Raw genomic sequence first — 17,081 nt, 5'->3', positions numbered from 1 at the left:
TGTCCTTGTTAAACGTTTCTTGTATTTTCTCCATTCTATTTCCAAGAATTTGGATATCTTTACTATCATTACTCTGAATTCTTTTTCAGGTAGACTGCCTATTTCCTCTTCATTTGTTTGGTCTAGTGGGTTTTTACCTTGCTCCTTCATCTGCTGTGTGTTTCTCTGTCTTTGAATTTTGCTTAACTTACTGTGTTTGGGTTCTCCTTTGCGCAGGCTGCAAGTTTGTAGTTCCCGTTGTTTTTGGTGTCTGCCTCCAGTGGCTAAGGTTGGTTCAGTGGGTTGTGTAGGCTTCCTGGTGGAGGGGACTGGTGCCTGTGTTCTGGTGGATGAGGCTGGATCTTGTCTTTCTGGTGGGCCGGACAGCATCTGGTGGTGTGTTTTGGGGTGTCTGTGAACTTATTATGATTTTAGGCATCCTCTCTGCTAATAGGTGGTGTTGTGTTCCTATCTTGCTAGTTGTTTGGCATAGCTCTGTAACTTTCTGGTTGTCCAGTGGAGTTGGGTCTTAGTGTTGGGATGGAGATCTCTGGGAGAGCTTTTGCCATTTGATATTATGTAGGGCTGGAAGGTCTCTGGTGGACCAATGTCCTGAACTCAGCTCTCCCACCTCAGAGGCTCAAGCCTGACACCTGGCTGGAGCACCAAGACCCTGTCAGCCACTTGGCTCAGAAGAAAAGTGAGAAAAAAATAAATAAAATAAATAAATAAATAAATAAAGTTATTAAATTAAAAAATTATTAAAAATAAAAAAATTAAAAAGTAATAAAAAAAGAAAGAAAGAAAGAAGAGAGCAACCAAACTAAGAAACAAATCCACCAATGATAACAAGCACTCAAAACTATACTAAGAAAAAAAAACGGACGGACAGAACCCTAGGACAAATGGTAAAAGCAAAGCTATACAGACAAAATCACACAAAGAAGCATACACTTACACCCTCACAAAAAGAGAGAAAGGAAAAAATATATATATATATATATAAATTAAAAAAAGGAAGAGAGCAAACAAATCAATAAACAAATCCAGCAATGATAATAAGCTCTAAATACTAAACTAAGATAAACATAAAACCAGAAACAAATTAGATGCAGAAAACAAACCCCAAGTCTACACTTGCTCCCAAAGTCCACTGCCTCAATTTTGGGTTGATTCGTTGTCTATTCTGGTATTCCAGAGATGATTGTGGAGATTTAATCTGCTGCTCCTGAGGCTGCTGGGAGAGATTTCCCCTTCTCTTCTTTGTTTGCACAGCTCCTGGGGTTCAACTTTGGATTTTGCCCGTCCTCTGCGTGTAGGTTGCCCTCTGGCATCTGTTCCCCGCTCAGACATGAGGGGGTTAAAGGAGCAGCTGATTTGGGGGCTCTGGCTCACTCAGGTCAGGGAGAGGGAGGGGTACGGATGCGGGGCGAGCCTGCGGCAGCAGAGGCTGGCGTGACGTTGCAGCAGCCCGAGGCGCGCCGTGTGTTCTCCCGGGGAAGTTGTCCCCGGATCACGGGAGCCTGGCAGTGGCGGGCTGCACCGGCTCCCGGGAGGGGCGGTGTGGAGAGTGACCTGTGCTCGCACACAGGCTTCTTGGTGGCTGCAGCAGCAGCCTTAGCATCTCATACCCGTCTCTGGTGTCCGCGCTGATAACCGAGGTTCGCACCCGTCTCTGGAGCTCATTTAGGTGGTGCTCTGAATGGGAGTATTGAGTAGTGTGTGGAGCTGTATTTTCTCTACATTAAATGGCTCCCAAACATTTTGTCCACTTTAGTTTTGATACCTGTTGTATACATTTTAGGCTTTTTCTTTGCTCTTATTGTTTGATGCTGCCATCGTCCTTTCTCTACTTGTACCTCTACCCCCCTTTGTAGTTCACTGCTCATGAACTAATAGAGGCCAGTTAAAAAGATAATTATGCTTGCTTGACCATGCTGTTAAGATTGTATGAAAAAAAGACAAAGTGGCATCTATGCAAGCAAAGCAAGTGGTCTGCTCAGTCATTTTTACCTCCTTCCAAATTCTTGTCTATGTTTCTTGATCATTGAGGTCACCAGATAAGTGACCTTAAGCTATGTACAGTGCTTCTATAACTGTGTTTACCGTAATGCTTGGTCATTCTAATATACCAAAGGTAGGATTACAGATTTTTGATATGGCTTACTATTTAATAATGTGTAACACAAAACCATGACTGAAATAGTCCAGTCTCAGGGCAAGTGTTGAAGTTAAAAGATGATGAGCCCATTGGCCAAAATTAGTTGTTTACTTGCCATACAGAGGAAATACATGGATTACAGAAAGATTGCCTCCTCTTGCTCATCAGTGTCCTACAATATCGCAGTGTTTTTCATCACATTCATTCCTAAACCTCTGTGTTCTGCTCTAGTGCCAGCTGTTGTGGTTAAACTCTCCCCTCCTTTCCTCCCAATTCTACATTACAACACTCAAGATAGTTAAATTTTTTAATTATAAATTATTTTGAGATAAATTTTTATGTTATGACTCACAAGAAGTTGCACAATCATACCCAGAGGTCCCATGTACACTTCACCCGGCTTCCCCCAATGAATATCTTACAGAACCGTAGTACATTGCCAAAACCAAGAAACTGACAGTGATACATTTCTGTTGACTCAGGCACAGACGTTATTCAGATTCCACCAGCTTTCACGTGCAGCTCAAGAACCTCAGTTTTGTAAGGCAGGACCCCCCTTGGAAGGTGGGGAAGAGAATGACATCAACAGTACCAAACTAGGATCTAGAGCAGGTGATTTAGAAGGAAAGAAGAGAGAGGTTAGATGTATACAAATAACTTTTGACCCATCACAGTTAAACTGATTTTTTCCTCGTATTTTTTACCAAGGGAAAACCTGGTACCTCAGGACCACCTGGCAGCAAAGGAGAAAAAGGTGACCTGGTTGTATCAAGAGTGAAAGGTGAGCATAATCAATCACTTAGCTCCCTGCCATTTTATGAATGATGTATGAACCATTCTCTTGCATTAATTTCTCCTGTGACCGCAGATCAATTCTATAATAAGATTTGGGATTGTTGAGATTGCTTAAAAAAAATACTCCCTGCCCTTCGGAGTCGTGTGAATGTTGAGCCTAAATCCTGTGCTCAAATCCTCATTGTTGTGAATTGGGTTTGAAACAAGATCTCCTTTGATTTGCCTAGCATTTATTCACTGCATTATAGTATCCTGTATTAATCAAGAATATTTTGGTTGTAAGCGACAAAAACCCAGCTTGAAGTAGTGTTTTTAGAGAAGTAATTTATTGACTTAAACAAAATTTGAAAGGTTAGGTGTATGGTTTGCACTGGGACGACTGCATGAGAAGGCTGTCTCGGCATTTCGCATCTTTCTTTGCACTGTCTGCATTTTCTCCCGTCTGGTTTTCTCTGGGCTATGGGTACGTGCCCCCAGGTAGCTCCAAGTTCTTACAGCCAGAGGTGAAAGAGAGCTCTACCTCTTTCTGCTCCAGTTTGAAAAACAAGGTCCAGGAAGGACTGGATTAGCCTGGGGCATGGGCCCAACCATGGACCATTCCCCCACTCACTATGGCCAGGGGATGGCATACCGTGTTTGGTGTCACACAAGCAGAGGAAGATGCTGTGGGGATTGGCACCTCCACACACAACCTCCTTGTCAGAACAGGAAAAGAAACATTTCCCAAATAAGAGATTCATTGGGTTTGGCAATTGTCAATCTCCCCTTTGACTTTTGCATGATTGTCTTCGTGTGACTTTAGTCAACTGAGACACTCAGAGGAACCTCTACCAGCCCAGAGTCATGGGCATTGCCTTTATCTTTAGTCCTTTGTTTCCTTCTACTTCATCCATTGCTGAGAAGGGCTTGACTCTTTCGACCTTTGTTACCAGGGCACAAAGGAGAAAGAGGTCCTGATGGGCCCCCAGGATTTCCAGGGCAGCAGGGACAACACGGTCAAGATGGATATGCTGGAGAAAAAGGGGACCCAGGACCGCTGGTGTGTATCATTCTTCTCCTGCTATAGAGTTTCACTCTCTTACATGGTCACAAAGCATCTGTTTTCCCCTTCTCAGTTTAAAAAAGCTGAACAGTAAAGTGTCAACGTGCTGTAAATCAGAGTCACCTTTGATTCACTACCACAAAAAGATGGCTGTTATAAAAGGTATGGCTTTTTGCAGATGGTCTAAAATCCTGAGTGGCAGTTCATCATAGCCAGACTTTCTGTCCCTAGTCTTTATATTATTCTCGTGGTGCTTATTTCCTTCTGGGGCCCTTGTCTCTACAAAGCCCCCACTGGTTTCAGGTGTGTTCACTTGACTCTGTAGGGTGGAGGCTAGCACACAGGTCCTGATAATTACCTTCAGTTCTGTTCTCTGATGAAGAAGCACATGAGGGGAAGTGGCAAGCGAGAAAGGATGAACTAGTGCAGATCCACTGGATAGACGTATTGGCTGTTGGAAGGTCCCACTGATAAATGATAATTCTGCATTTTTCAGACATGTTTTGGGTGGAGACCACATGTAGCTGATGAAGTTCATAAGAAAAGACTATGAGACATAATCAGGAACTTAAAATATCTTGGCATATGAGGTATTTTTGAATGCTTGCAATGCCACACAAACTGAGCTAGATGTTTTACTCGTAACTGTTGTCTTCTGAGGAATAATTATCTTTGAGAGTTTACAGTAAGGAGATGGAGGCCTAGGGTATGTTACTCAAGGTCAACTATCTATCAAGTAGGCTAAACAGGAAGGGAAACCCAGTCTTTCTTATTTCAAGTACATGCTATTTCCACCAGATCATGCAGCCTGCCATTGAAAGTGCTGTAAAAAAGGAAGGACCATGTTCTGATTTTATAGGAATCCTATCTGATAAAATACATGTGAATAAGAGACGGAAGTTTGGAAGTTGGGTTAGATGGTATTTATAGCTTTCTGGTCTTTCAGCGGATATTGAGTATATAAATAATCTTCTCTGCTTTAGATTTGGTAATCCCTGTTTCATTCATTCTTCCTCTTAAGAAACTACAGTGGTCCCCCCCTTATCCACAGGAGATATGGTGCAAGACCGCAAGTGGATGCCTGAAACCGTGGATAGTACCCGACCCCATACATACCTATGATACATACCTATGATAGAGTTTAATTTATAAATTAGGCACTGTAAGAGATTAACAACTAATAATAAAATAAAACAATTATAACAATATACTGTAATAAAATTTATGTGAATGTAGTGTCTCTCTCTCTCAAAATATCTTATGGTACACATTTAATGCCTTTCCATCTTAACTAAGCAATTAGCAAGCACTATGCCATGACTTCTGCAGGTTGCTGTGTGACAGCAAAACTAGCACAAATTTCATTTTCCTTCTTCACAATTTCATGGATATAAAAGTCATTCTTACCATAGATCTTAGCAACCTCAGCATACGCTTCTTTTTTCTTTCCTTATTGAATTGAGAACTTGCACCTCTTCACTTAAAGGAAGCACTTTACAACTTCTCTGGGGCATAGCTGAATTATCAGCATCACTACTCTTGTGCTTTGGGGCTGTTATTAAGTAAAATAAGGGTGACTTGCACACAAGCACTGTGATACCACTGCAATCAATCTGATAACCAGACGCTACTAAGTGACTAACTGAAGGATATCCTGGAGAAAGGGTTGATTCACGTCCCTAGTGAGATGGAGCAAGACGGCTTCATCATGCTACTCAGAACGGAGCACAGTTTAAAACTTGTGAATCGTTTACGTCTGGAATTTTCCATTTAATATTTTCAGACCGTGGGTAACTGAAATCTTGGAAAGTGAAACCGTGAATAAGCAGGGGACTGCTGTATTTAGAAACCAACGTCACTGAGTGATAATTGTCATCATGTACTAACCTAACTGTGAAAAACCGAAGTGTTTTTACAGATCAAATTGGAAGAGGAATTTCTATAACACCCACTAGGGATGGGGAAATCTCTCTAGAGTTTCAGACTGAGTCTGAAACAATTCAGACTCATAGACCACATTTGGGACCAGGCCGCTCAGGAGGCTAGAAGGCGTGACCCTCAACTTGCCTGCGGGGCAGTGTCAGGCATTCCTCATGCACAAGAGTCCTTGCAGCTTTTCATTCAGTTGGGGTGAAGGCAGTGAGATCCCCATATACAGAAGTGTGAGCAGCCTGGGCTTGAAAGCCTCCTTCTCCACGGGATTGTTATCTGCACCGCACAGCTAGCTTGCAGGGACCCCACAGGAACTTGCCAGTTACAGGAGCCGCCTCTTCAGGAAGCCCTGACAAAGGCTCCACACAGGTCTTTATAGTTCTTCCAGACCAGATGCAAGTTTTGCAGCCAGGGATTAAGTTTACCATAAGCAAGGTGGTCTAGTAATGCAGTGGACATCCATTTTTATGCAGATTCCTGAAGAGCAGAGCTAGACCATTAACCAAAGTCAAATTCTTACGCAGGAGGAGAAAGGATTTGTCAGCCCTTGGCCCACAGAGGTGGAGGGCGATAAAGTCCATCCCTGTGTCTTACAATCATGCAGAAAATAACGTTTCTAATACATAAGAATTTATTTAGTTTGTAAGCCCACTACTTCCCTTAATTTATGCATTTCTATATTTTATTGTATTTGCTGTCACAGAGTGGTTCTAAATAAAATTTCTTATTCTGTATTTAAGACATAACATATAATTTTCTGTTTTTGAGTCATAAAACACACATCAAGAGCATATATATATGACTGTAAATATGTATGTAAAACATTAAGAAGAATCTTAATCATTTAAAATTACATTTGCTATTAAGTAACTTCTAGAATTAACTGGCTTTCTGCATGCATTTTTGTAGCCTACAGTGACAATGATTGCTTTGAGTTCATGGCCTTTCAAAGGTTGGTAATTGACTCTGACTCTTGATGCAAATGTTCTCAGGGAGATCAAGAAGATGCAGCCCCAGGTGATAAAGGGCCTCCTGGACCACCAGGGCCCCCGGGCAGAGCAGGACCTAGGGGGCCTCCAGGACTGGGATTTCCTGGTCCACCAGGAGAGAGGGGGCAACCAGGAGCTCCAGGCTGCCCAGGCAAGAGGGGCCCTGATGGCTGGAAGGGTCAGAAAGGTAATTTTGAATGTTTTTGTGGCAGAATGTCAAGTGAAATCATGGAAACTAAAGTAAGCCTCTCTTCTGGGCAAAGTTATTACAGTTATGGTAGAACCTCTAAAATAAAATTCCCACAATTCACTGTTCAAACCTTGAATGTTGTCAAACAAGTAAAAACATTACAGCACAATCAATACTTAAAACAAATCTTTAAAATGCTAAGATGTCTTTGCTGATTTATTGGTTTGGCAAATTGCCTTTCATTCATTTCTCAGTATCAATGTGGACAATCTGACTCTTAAAATTACATACATGTATATATTCAAAATCTCTCTTCTTTTACTCTCTTTTGAGATTATGCATTTTATTTGAATAGAAATACTAACATTTCATTTTAAAAATACAACATTGTCCATGAAAACCCATTTGTAGGCATTCTAGGGAGAAAAAAAGGAGGGATTTTAAATATATTTGACAGTTATTTGGATTTCAAACAATAAAGTGACTTGTAGTTTTATAGCTCAAAACTTTTAAAAAGGTTGGAAAAAGATTGATTTAAGATTTTCTCTTTTGTAATATGTGCATATGACTTGAGTTACATAGTTACTTGTGAAATTTTATAATATAATAATATGTTTGGTTCTTGCTTTGACAACATAGAAACACAAATGCCTTGGAATTTGATATGGTTTAAGATCATGGTCTGGAACCATCACAATATAACATTATTTTTATTCATATGGTACATTTTTTATTTAAGAGCTTATGGTGTAATACATTATGAGATGTAATTTCTGTTATAAAAGGGAAACATTCCATTTTAAAGGAGAAGAAAACTCAAGAGCACAACTTTGAAATTTTATTTTCTTTACCAAGTGAAATGAAGGATGACAAAAACCACATTGCAAAGTCATTAGAAAAACAAGAGCCAGTATTTATATATTTTTTAATAAATTTCTTTATTTTATTTTTGGCTGCATTTTGTCTTCATCACTACATGCGGGCTTTCTCTAGTTGCAGTGAACTGGGCCTACTCTTCGTTGCGGTGCGCGGGCTTCTCCTTGCGGTAGCTTCTCTTGTTGCGGAGCACGGGCTCTAGGCGCGCAGGCTTCTGTAGTTGTGGCACACGGGCTCAGTAGTTGTGGCTTGCGGGCTCTAGAGCACAGGCTCAGTAGTTGTGGCACACGGGCTTAGTTGTTCCACGGCATATGGGATCTTCCCCGACCAGGGCTCAGACCCGTGTCCCCTGCATTGGCAGATGGATACCCAACCACTGAGCCACCAGGGAAGCCCCCAGAGACAATATATTTGAAGCACCTGACCCATGGCAGACCCTCAGTAAATGGAAGCTGTTATTAGTATCTCTCCCAGTCTCTTCATTTGCACAATTCCCCCACATCCAAGCTAGGAGTCAAATCTTGGGAACTCAGTGTTGCATGCTTGCTGCTATTTCATGATTTATCAAAGCTTCTGATTCCATTGTATTAGACATCCATTATTTTTTGTAGGTTATTAAACTGATATTTCTTGGAATCAATATTTTTCTTATTCCCCTTCTGTCTATTACTGTCTGACAGTTGAAGTTCAGGTTTCAGGACAGATCTTCTAGAAATTCAAAATAAACATAGTTCAAGTGACCTAATGAGACTCGAGAGTCTTCTTTTCCTTTGAATTCCACATATACTGTATGAAGAAGTATCTTGATCGAGTTGTCATTGAGATTCACGTTGCATTGGACTATCAATTATGTGAATGCCACTTTTTTTTTTTCATTCCAGGTGATACAATTCCTTGTAACGTAACCTACCCTGGGAGGCCAGGCCCGCCAGGTTTTGATGGACCTCCAGGTACGATCAAGGAGAAGTTACTGTCATACACATTCCCAACTAAAAGAACTGGCAAGACAGATAAACCAATAGCAAATCCTCAGGGAACTATTTAGGATATTTCTACCCTGATTATAAAGTTTTGAGGGACTATGGGGAAACAGCATTTGTAGCCATTCCCCTTGGGTCCGCCGTCCACCAAACACACTCTGAATAATATTTCTGTGCAACAGAGTTTACCTTGATTTGATCACATATCGGCAAAAATGATTACCCTTTGAGCATTTTAAAACTGTATCTTCTTTCTTTACTTGTGCCCCGAGAGTGAAAATTGACCATTTGATTACTGATTATAAGTTTTACTCTATTCTGCTTTCCAAGAGACCCAAATATCTGACCAGAAACATTCTGAAAAATGCCCATGCATCTACACCCCTGATTACACTTTCATACAACCACTGCACTTGACTCAATCACCTATTTATAGCTGAATTAAACCTAGATCTATATAAGGGATTTTGTCTAATTCTTTTTTATTTATTTAGAGTTCACTTAAATTGACCTGTTAAGTACTAGCATGGCCACTAAAGGTCACCTTTCTTGTTCTACGTAACTATCAATACAAAAAGTGTTTAAGTGTTGAATGATGAATGACTCTCTACTGCCCTCTATAACCACTAGCTTTCACAATAGTGTTGTGTAACAACCTCCAAATTGCAGTGGGCTTTAACAAATAGTATTTATTTTCTGTCTGTGGGTCTGTCGTTGGCTGGGGTTCAGCTGATCTAAGATGCTCTCTATCGGCTTCGTGCCTGGCTCTGGGTCAGGTCAGGTCTGCAGCAGGCATCTATCTCATTGTGAGGCCAGGGTGTGCTCTGCTCCTGTGGCTGCAGAAATGCCAGAGGGTGGGGCCCAGTTTCACTGGCACTGTTCACACCTCTCATTACTTCATGGTGTTACTATCCTATTGGCCAAAGCAAGTCACATGGCCAAGCCCCGGATCAAAGTGTGGGAAATACGGGCCACCCACCACAAGGCAGTGGCAAGGGTGTGGAAATATAATTCTATATCAGTGGAGTGAAGAATGGTTGGTTGACTGATGGTACGTTCATCTTCACATTTGCTGGTACCTTGACATGGATGGATAAAAAACACGTATGATCACTTTCAGCAGCTTCAGCCTCAAGGGAAGTGAACACTCAAAGTTTCAGCTAGCAGTTGCATCTCCTTTGAAGTTCATGATTTATAAGTTATTTTAGCTTAGATAACTCCTTGTAGGAAAACACAGAAGGTTTTAAGAAAATCTCAATTCCTTTTGCAGGTGCTTTTTGCCTGTACTTCATTTAAGGGCAAATGCAGTAAGATGCAGGGAAATAGATTTGGTCTTTATTCCGGTGCTTTCTCATCAAGACACACACTGGGAACCACCTCTGTCCTCTTACAAGGAAGGCTATCCTCACATATTTGTGTTTGAGACTCAGCATGGGAAAGTATCAAAAGATTCATCTGAATGGTGGTATACGTCCCAAAGGCTTTCAGAAAGAATTCTTTACAGTATGACTTCTGAGAAAGTACCTTAACACAATCTCTATGAAAAGCTTATTTGGAGCACAAGACTTATAAACACCAGGCTAGGCACCACCTATACTTCCATAAAGTAGAAATACCCTAAGAAAGACTTAACATAGATTTTATTTAAAAAATCATCTTATTTTGTCCTCATTTGATTTACGTTTTATTGTGTCTGTGTTTTGTTGTTTTTGTTTAGGTCCGAAGGGATTTCCAGGTCGTCAGGGAGCTCCTGGGTTGAGGTGTTTGGATGGGGAAAAGGGTCAACGTGGCAAACCAGGAATCTCAGAAATCCCTGGTCCACCTGGTAAATAAGTGCTTTTCATTTAGGCATGTCTCATGATCTTAGTCAGCAAATGGCCCAGGGATCCCTAGATGGTGGGGGAATGGTTTTTCTTGATATAGTAAGCTCTTAGCTATGTTTCAATAACTTCTAGGTTATGATACTTTTGTGATGTCTCAGGGCTCCTTAAACCTGGAGCATGAGTTATAGGCTATTATATTATATTATTATCATATTACATTATGTTGTAGGAACTGCTCAGTCTAGACAGACTGTTTGCCGGTAAATGAAAGCAATTAGGGAAACGTCATTGGCTTATAGGAAACACGGAGTTACAATTCATTTTCTGACAGAAGGTGGCAAAAAACAGTATTGCCTATTAAGTTACTCTTAATTTTAGTAGGTATCCCTGTATTTTAAAACAATGTGTTTTTATCAAAGTAGTAGTCTTATATGTGTATTGGTTCTATATCTGTACATGTAACAATTTAAACAATTTTTTGTTCAATAGGTTTTCATGGTGATATGGGAGATCCAGGTTTTGGAGGTGAAAAGGGGTCCTCCCTTGTCGGGCCCCCAGGCTCTCCAGGTTCACCTGGAGTGAATGGTCAGAAAGGACCTCCGGGAGACTCTGCTATTGGCTACCCAGGACCCCCAGGAAAGAGGGGTCTTTTAGGAGTACCAGGGTCAAAAGGACTCAGAGGTGATCCCGGACGACGGGGGGCTGCAGGTATGAGGGCTGTGCTCTTCCTGTGGTCCATAAAGCCAGCTCGGTTCTGGAACAGGTCCCTGAAGAGTGTCTAGACTATCTAGCCTTAAAAATCTAGAATGTAAAATTTTCAGTCAGGCATCTTCCTTCGTACATGGGCAGTGGTTACATTTCTAATAACCTACATCCGCAGTTGTTGCCTTTGCATTTTATTGGTTGTTTTCAAACCCAGCTCACTGTGGCTCAGTCTGTTCAGTCTGATTCAGCAGCTACCAGACATCTGCCTGCTTTGGACTCCAGGCCAGTATGTTAACGCTGAGGAGCAGAGACTGGGTGACCCGCCCACTGCCACTGCCAGGCTGAAGGAGGGCACGACAGGCTGTCAGAGAAGAGCATCTCCCTGGGGCAAAGCAGGGGGGGCTGGCATTCAAAGGAAAGCCCTGGGGGAGAGCTAGGCACGGGCTGAGTCCTGGCAGACGCTGTGTCCTTTGGACAGGTGACAGGACAGAGGGACTTTCATTCCAGCAGGGATAGCAGGCAGGGCAGTGAAACTTAAGATGGCGAGATGGCCCTGGCACTGATTCACGTTCTTTTCTGAAATCGCTGTGGATCCTTCAGGATCCCCAGCAGAGGTTTTCAGATTTTAATGTACTTAAAATTACCACCTCCCCCCCAAAAAAAAACAGGGGTAGAGGTGGGGGTCATTAACATCACCATCTTCTGGGCCCCAATCTCGGAAATTGTGATTCATTACATCAGAACTGGGTGGAGCCCAGCATTCCAGTCTGAACTTTAACCCCTGGGGGATGGTGACCCAAAGTGGACCCCAGATCAGACTTTTACAAACACTGTTCTGGTTCTTTTCTAATGATGGATGGGCCAGTGTTCATTAGGTACCCATGATAGTACAATAGTACAGGGAAAATGGAAGGCAGGGAAATAAGCCACATTCTTCGTCCTCAGAGAGCTTAGCCAATAGTTTGTAAGTCAGAAGCATTCATATACAAAAACCCATTTAATTGGAACGTAACAAGATAATACATTATGTGAGTCAATGAAAGTAATTTTGTCCCAGTAATCCCGCTATCTCACTTGTGAAATGTATTTAAGGGAAGAATTCAACAGGAGATGGTTAGTACGAAAATACTGTTGTAGTATTATTCACAGTAGAGGAACAATTGAAAACAGTAAAGAGAGTTAAGTAATACGTACATACACACGCTCACACACCACACTCAAAGGAATACTATTCAGCTATTAACAATTAAAATTATATTTGCAAAGATTACAGTAAAATGGAAAACATTTGCATATTAACATGCAATATGAAATAACCCAACAATTGAAAGTACACTGGGATTACTATTTTAAAAATGCAAACATATGAACCAAAATACAATGAAAACATTAAACAATAAAGTAGATTTTTAGGTTAGGGTGTAGAATTATGGAAGACGTTTTTCCCCCTGAAGATCATGATGCTATCTTTCCAATAAATACAAATTTTGAGAGTTGGAGTGATGAAATCGTTTACAGAATGCAAATTCAGACAGTACAAACTGGGCGGGAAGCATTGTGGTGGTTTGGTGTAAAGCCTGCCCCAATGTTAGAGGTTAATGAAAATCAGGAAGAACTGCATGGATTTTTAATTTGCATGAGCAACTTCTATATTGTCTACATAACCTTATCAAGTAGTTCTCTTAGCAATGCATGGCTTTACCGTGCACTTGGAGCTCACTACGATCTATGATAAGAAAATCCATTCAGAGGCTTAACTCATTGGAGCCCAGAGCCGGGATCAAAATGTTTACCTCCAGTATTGATACACATGAATACCACTGTAGGCCGTCTATGTAGTGTTATGCCCTCAGTGTCACAGATGAACTGTATCATTTCAGGGCCAGCTGGAATGCCTGGATTCCCAGGTCTCAAAGGTCCCAAAGGGAGAGAGGGAAGTGCCGGGTTTCCAGGGATCCCAGGTCCACCCGGCCATTCCTGTGAAAGAGGTGCTCCAGGGAGACCAGGGCCACCAGGGCTCCCTGGAGCTCCAGGAAGTCCAGGTAAGTGTCGGCAGGTGTCAAGAACTGTGACAGGTGTGGGGTTTACCCTACTTACAGAGGAATAAGCTCACCTGTTGCTCTTTTACGGATGCTGGCAGAAGCAAGATTCTTGGGTCAGAAACAAAGGATTTGATTATTTATGGCGCCGCAAGTAGCATGAGTTTCATGTTGGTTTGCGTCGTTTCCTTGTGTCACCCAAGTGTCTCGGGGGTGATATAAGAGGGGCTAGTGGATGCCGCACACATGGTGGGTTGAAGTTTCTGAGCCTGGGATACAACAGCTGTACATTAACCTGCAAGACAGCTTGCTTTTCTTACTGGGAGAGGCACTACATCTGTCAGGCTGCTCGCTGCCAACACAACCTTGAGAAATAGCCCGAGTGAGGATGGGTCAGGACCCTCTGTTCTTGGAATACACAGCAAGACATCAAAGAGACCCATGAGAAAGTGTCTCTCAACACAAGTGCTGGGGGGCTATTTCCAATATGATCTTTATTTCACCATCCAGATTGTCACCTGTTATTTAAATTCTACTGTGTTTATCCAAATCCAAGAATACACCCTCTCAAAGGATCAAAATGAGATTGGAGCAAACCCTGCCACTACAGCTTTGTTTTTAATCACCAATACTTCTAGATGACGTTGCTGATTCCTATAATTCTCTCATTACACAGTGAACAGCTTGACCAAAATTCACTTGGCTGTAGCTTTAAGAAGCACCTGGAATGTTTTCTTCTATTAGTTCCCACCCTCTCCCCACCCAAGAGTAAATATAAATTCTTTACCCTTATCCATTTTCCATTTTAAAGACTTTATAATGCATCTCAACTGGGAAATATTTATTCAAGTAATCTGCCTTTCTTTTTATAGCAGCCAGAAAAATATATACTTAGACTGATGGAGAGTCGCTACTGTGATTTTAGCTGATAAATATCGTTTACTTGGCCACAGATACACAATTTAAGCTACCATGGATTTTTTTCCTGCCCGTGTGTGAAGCCAGTTCTCAGTCTTCCTACATTGTTGTCACTGCGATTTGTCACAGGTGCCCCAGGTTGGAAAGGACAACAAGGGGACATGGGGCCTCCTGGACCCGCTGGAATGAAGGGCCTCCCCGGAGTCCCAGGATGGCCAGGGGCAGATGGACCCCCAGGGCCCCCGGGAGTCCCAGGCCCCGTTGGGGATGATGCGCTACCTGGTCTTCCAGGCCCAAAGGGTGGGTATTGCTTTTCCATTATTCCCCCCCCAACCCACCATTTTATAAACTTGAAATCCACTGCCAAGTGAAGACAATTACATGTGACCATACTGTAGAGTTTACTGGTATATTAGCCTGACTTGGTCCTTTCCCGTGTGACCTCTCCCTTCTTCTTGTCTTCTGTATTGTAATTTCCAGGGGCAGAGTGTTTTGGTTTAGGTAAACGGGAGTGTTGGGAGGAGGGGTTAGGTCCACAGAACCCGCACACACTTCTGCCCGAAGGACTGGGTGGTACTGATGGAGCAGGGGGTGTCAGGGCTGATGTGCTTCCACTTTGGATGGGCTCCTCCCTCCCCCTCCCTCCCCCCCTCCCTCTCCCCCTCCCTCCCCCCTCCCTCTCCCCCTCCCTCTCCCCCTCCCTCCCCCCCTCCCTCTCCCCCTCCCTCCCCAACACCCAGTTCTCTTTTTTTTTTTAGGCACTACCTGTGTGCCAAGGCCCAGACCAACATCTTTGAACTTATGCTTCTTTCTCTTTTAAATTTATTTAATTAATTTATTTATTTTTGGCTGCATTGGGTCCCTGTTGCTGCACATGGGCCCTCTCTAGTCGCGGCGAGTGGGGGCTGCTCTTCATTGCGGTGCGCCGGCTTCTCATTGCGGTGGCTTCCCGCTGCGGAGCACAGGCTCCAGAGCGCAGGCTCAGCAGCTGTGGCACATGGGCTCAGTAGTTGTGGCTCATGGGCTCCAGAGCGCAGGCTCAGTAGTTGTGGCACACGGGCCTAGCCGCTCCGCAGCATGTGGGATCCTCCCTGACCAGGGCTCGAACCCGTGTCCCCTGCATTGGCAGGCGGGCTCTTAACCACTGCATCACCAGGGAAGCCCAGTTCTCTTAAAGCTTTGTGGGATCCGGACTCAGAAGCGTAAAGGCCTGCAGTTCAGATCTGTGGCGGGGAAAACTGAGGCTTGGTTGGGACAGAATGTCTCTTACAGGCGAGAGGCTGGTAGTGGTTGTTCCCTTCAGCACAAGCTCAGAGTTAGGGGGAGTTCGCCTCTCCACGCGGACGGCAAGGAACGCAGATCTAGGAACCATACTAGCCTATAAAACTTTTCCCTAAAAATTCATGTTACTCCTCAGGACCCCAGGGGCTGCCCGGCTTCCTGGGTTTTCCAGGAGAGAGAGGAAAACCTGGCCCAGACGGACACCCTGGCAGAAAGGGAGAACCCGGAGAAAAGGGTTGGCCTGGCTCCCTGGGAGACCGAGGAGCGAAAGGTGACAAAGGTAAACGCAGCTAATAGTACAGCGATGCAGCATAGATGGTTTTTAGTGTTTGACCAGAACCTGTAAGTATGATCCCTGAAAAAATAAAATGGAACTATCCTGCGGCTTGGATTTTGCTGCCTTTTGAATCTATGGTGTTTGTTTTAGGATTTTAAGCAAAATGTAGTTTCCTTTCCTCCCAATCTTATCCCATATAACTATGGCAAATGAATTGCTATGTTAATAGAAAAAAATTAACAAGGGCTTTGATTTATAGCTTTTGGGTTTCAGAAAACCTTCTCACCTTTTGGGAAGGGGGTGCAGGCAGGACTCCCCAAACCCTCCTTCAATTTTTTTAAATGAAAAAAGCAGTTTTTTTGTTAAGGCCACATGGTCTCTGTCGAAATTACACAACACAGCATTTGTAGCACAAAAACAGCCTGAGACCACATGTAAACAAACAAACATAGCTGTGATCTGGTAAAATTTTATTTATGGACACTGAAACTTGAACTTCACTTAATTTCACATGTCAGAAAGTATTATTCTTATTTTGAGTCCCCTCCCCCAATGATTTAAAAGTGTGAAAATCATTCACAGCTCATGGATTGCATAAAAACTGGACGCAGGTGGGATTTGGCCCGTGGGCTGTAGTCTGCTGACCACTGAACTAGATGAGTCCGCTTTCATCTGGGCCATGAATTGCATCTCTCCCAAGCTTCATTTAAAGAAAAGTTTCTGTTACAATTTTAAAAAAAGTTTCAAGACCACTGGTGTCAATGTTCTGTGCCCATCCCTGTTAAATATTTACTTTGATGTCTTAGCCATGAGACTATGGTGAGTGAAGGTAAGATTTCATTTCCAGTGTTAAGAATGAATGCTTGACAATTTCTAGAAACAACGTTTTTGTCTTTAAAGCCCTTTGGGAAAATAACCTCATATTTAATTCAAATTACTTTCAGTTGATTGATTCTACTATTATTTTTTGTTTTACTAGCCTGTAAATTATTTATGTAGAATCAAGGAATCAGAGTCATTCTCTGTTAGCTTAGATAAGTGATGTTTGCTGTGCTATTGTGCTTCTATATAATTATCCCACTAAAAATATTTAA

General features: G+C 42.6%; 1 protein-coding gene across 6 annotated transcripts in view; it reads left to right on the top strand.

The window, feature by feature from the left end:
• COL4A4 (collagen type IV alpha 4 chain) overlaps positions 1-17,081 on the top strand; it is a 135,501-nt gene that overhangs the window by 80,470 nt on the left and 37,950 nt on the right. For all 6 annotated transcript variants that reach the window (XM_082464605.1, XM_082464606.1, XM_082464608.1 and 3 more), the window contains exons 23-31: positions 2,849-2,921; positions 3,868-3,974; positions 6,902-7,085; positions 8,846-8,914; positions 10,662-10,769; positions 11,257-11,475; positions 13,353-13,514; positions 14,559-14,729; positions 15,847-15,990. In XM_082464605.1, the coding sequence (XP_082320731.1) occupies positions 2,849-2,921; positions 3,868-3,974; positions 6,902-7,085; positions 8,846-8,914; positions 10,662-10,769; positions 11,257-11,475; positions 13,353-13,514; positions 14,559-14,729; positions 15,847-15,990 (1,237 nt within the window). The remainder of the gene's footprint in view (positions 1-2,848; positions 2,922-3,867; positions 3,975-6,901; positions 7,086-8,845; positions 8,915-10,661; positions 10,770-11,256; positions 11,476-13,352; positions 13,515-14,558; positions 14,730-15,846; positions 15,991-17,081) is intronic.

This window comes from Balaenoptera physalus (genome assembly GCF_965194825.1).
Source record: "Balaenoptera physalus genome assembly, chromosome: 6".
Classification (NCBI taxonomy): domain Eukaryota; kingdom Metazoa; phylum Chordata; class Mammalia; order Artiodactyla; family Balaenopteridae; genus Balaenoptera; species Balaenoptera physalus.
This window is presented reverse-complemented; position numbering and strand designations above follow the sequence as displayed.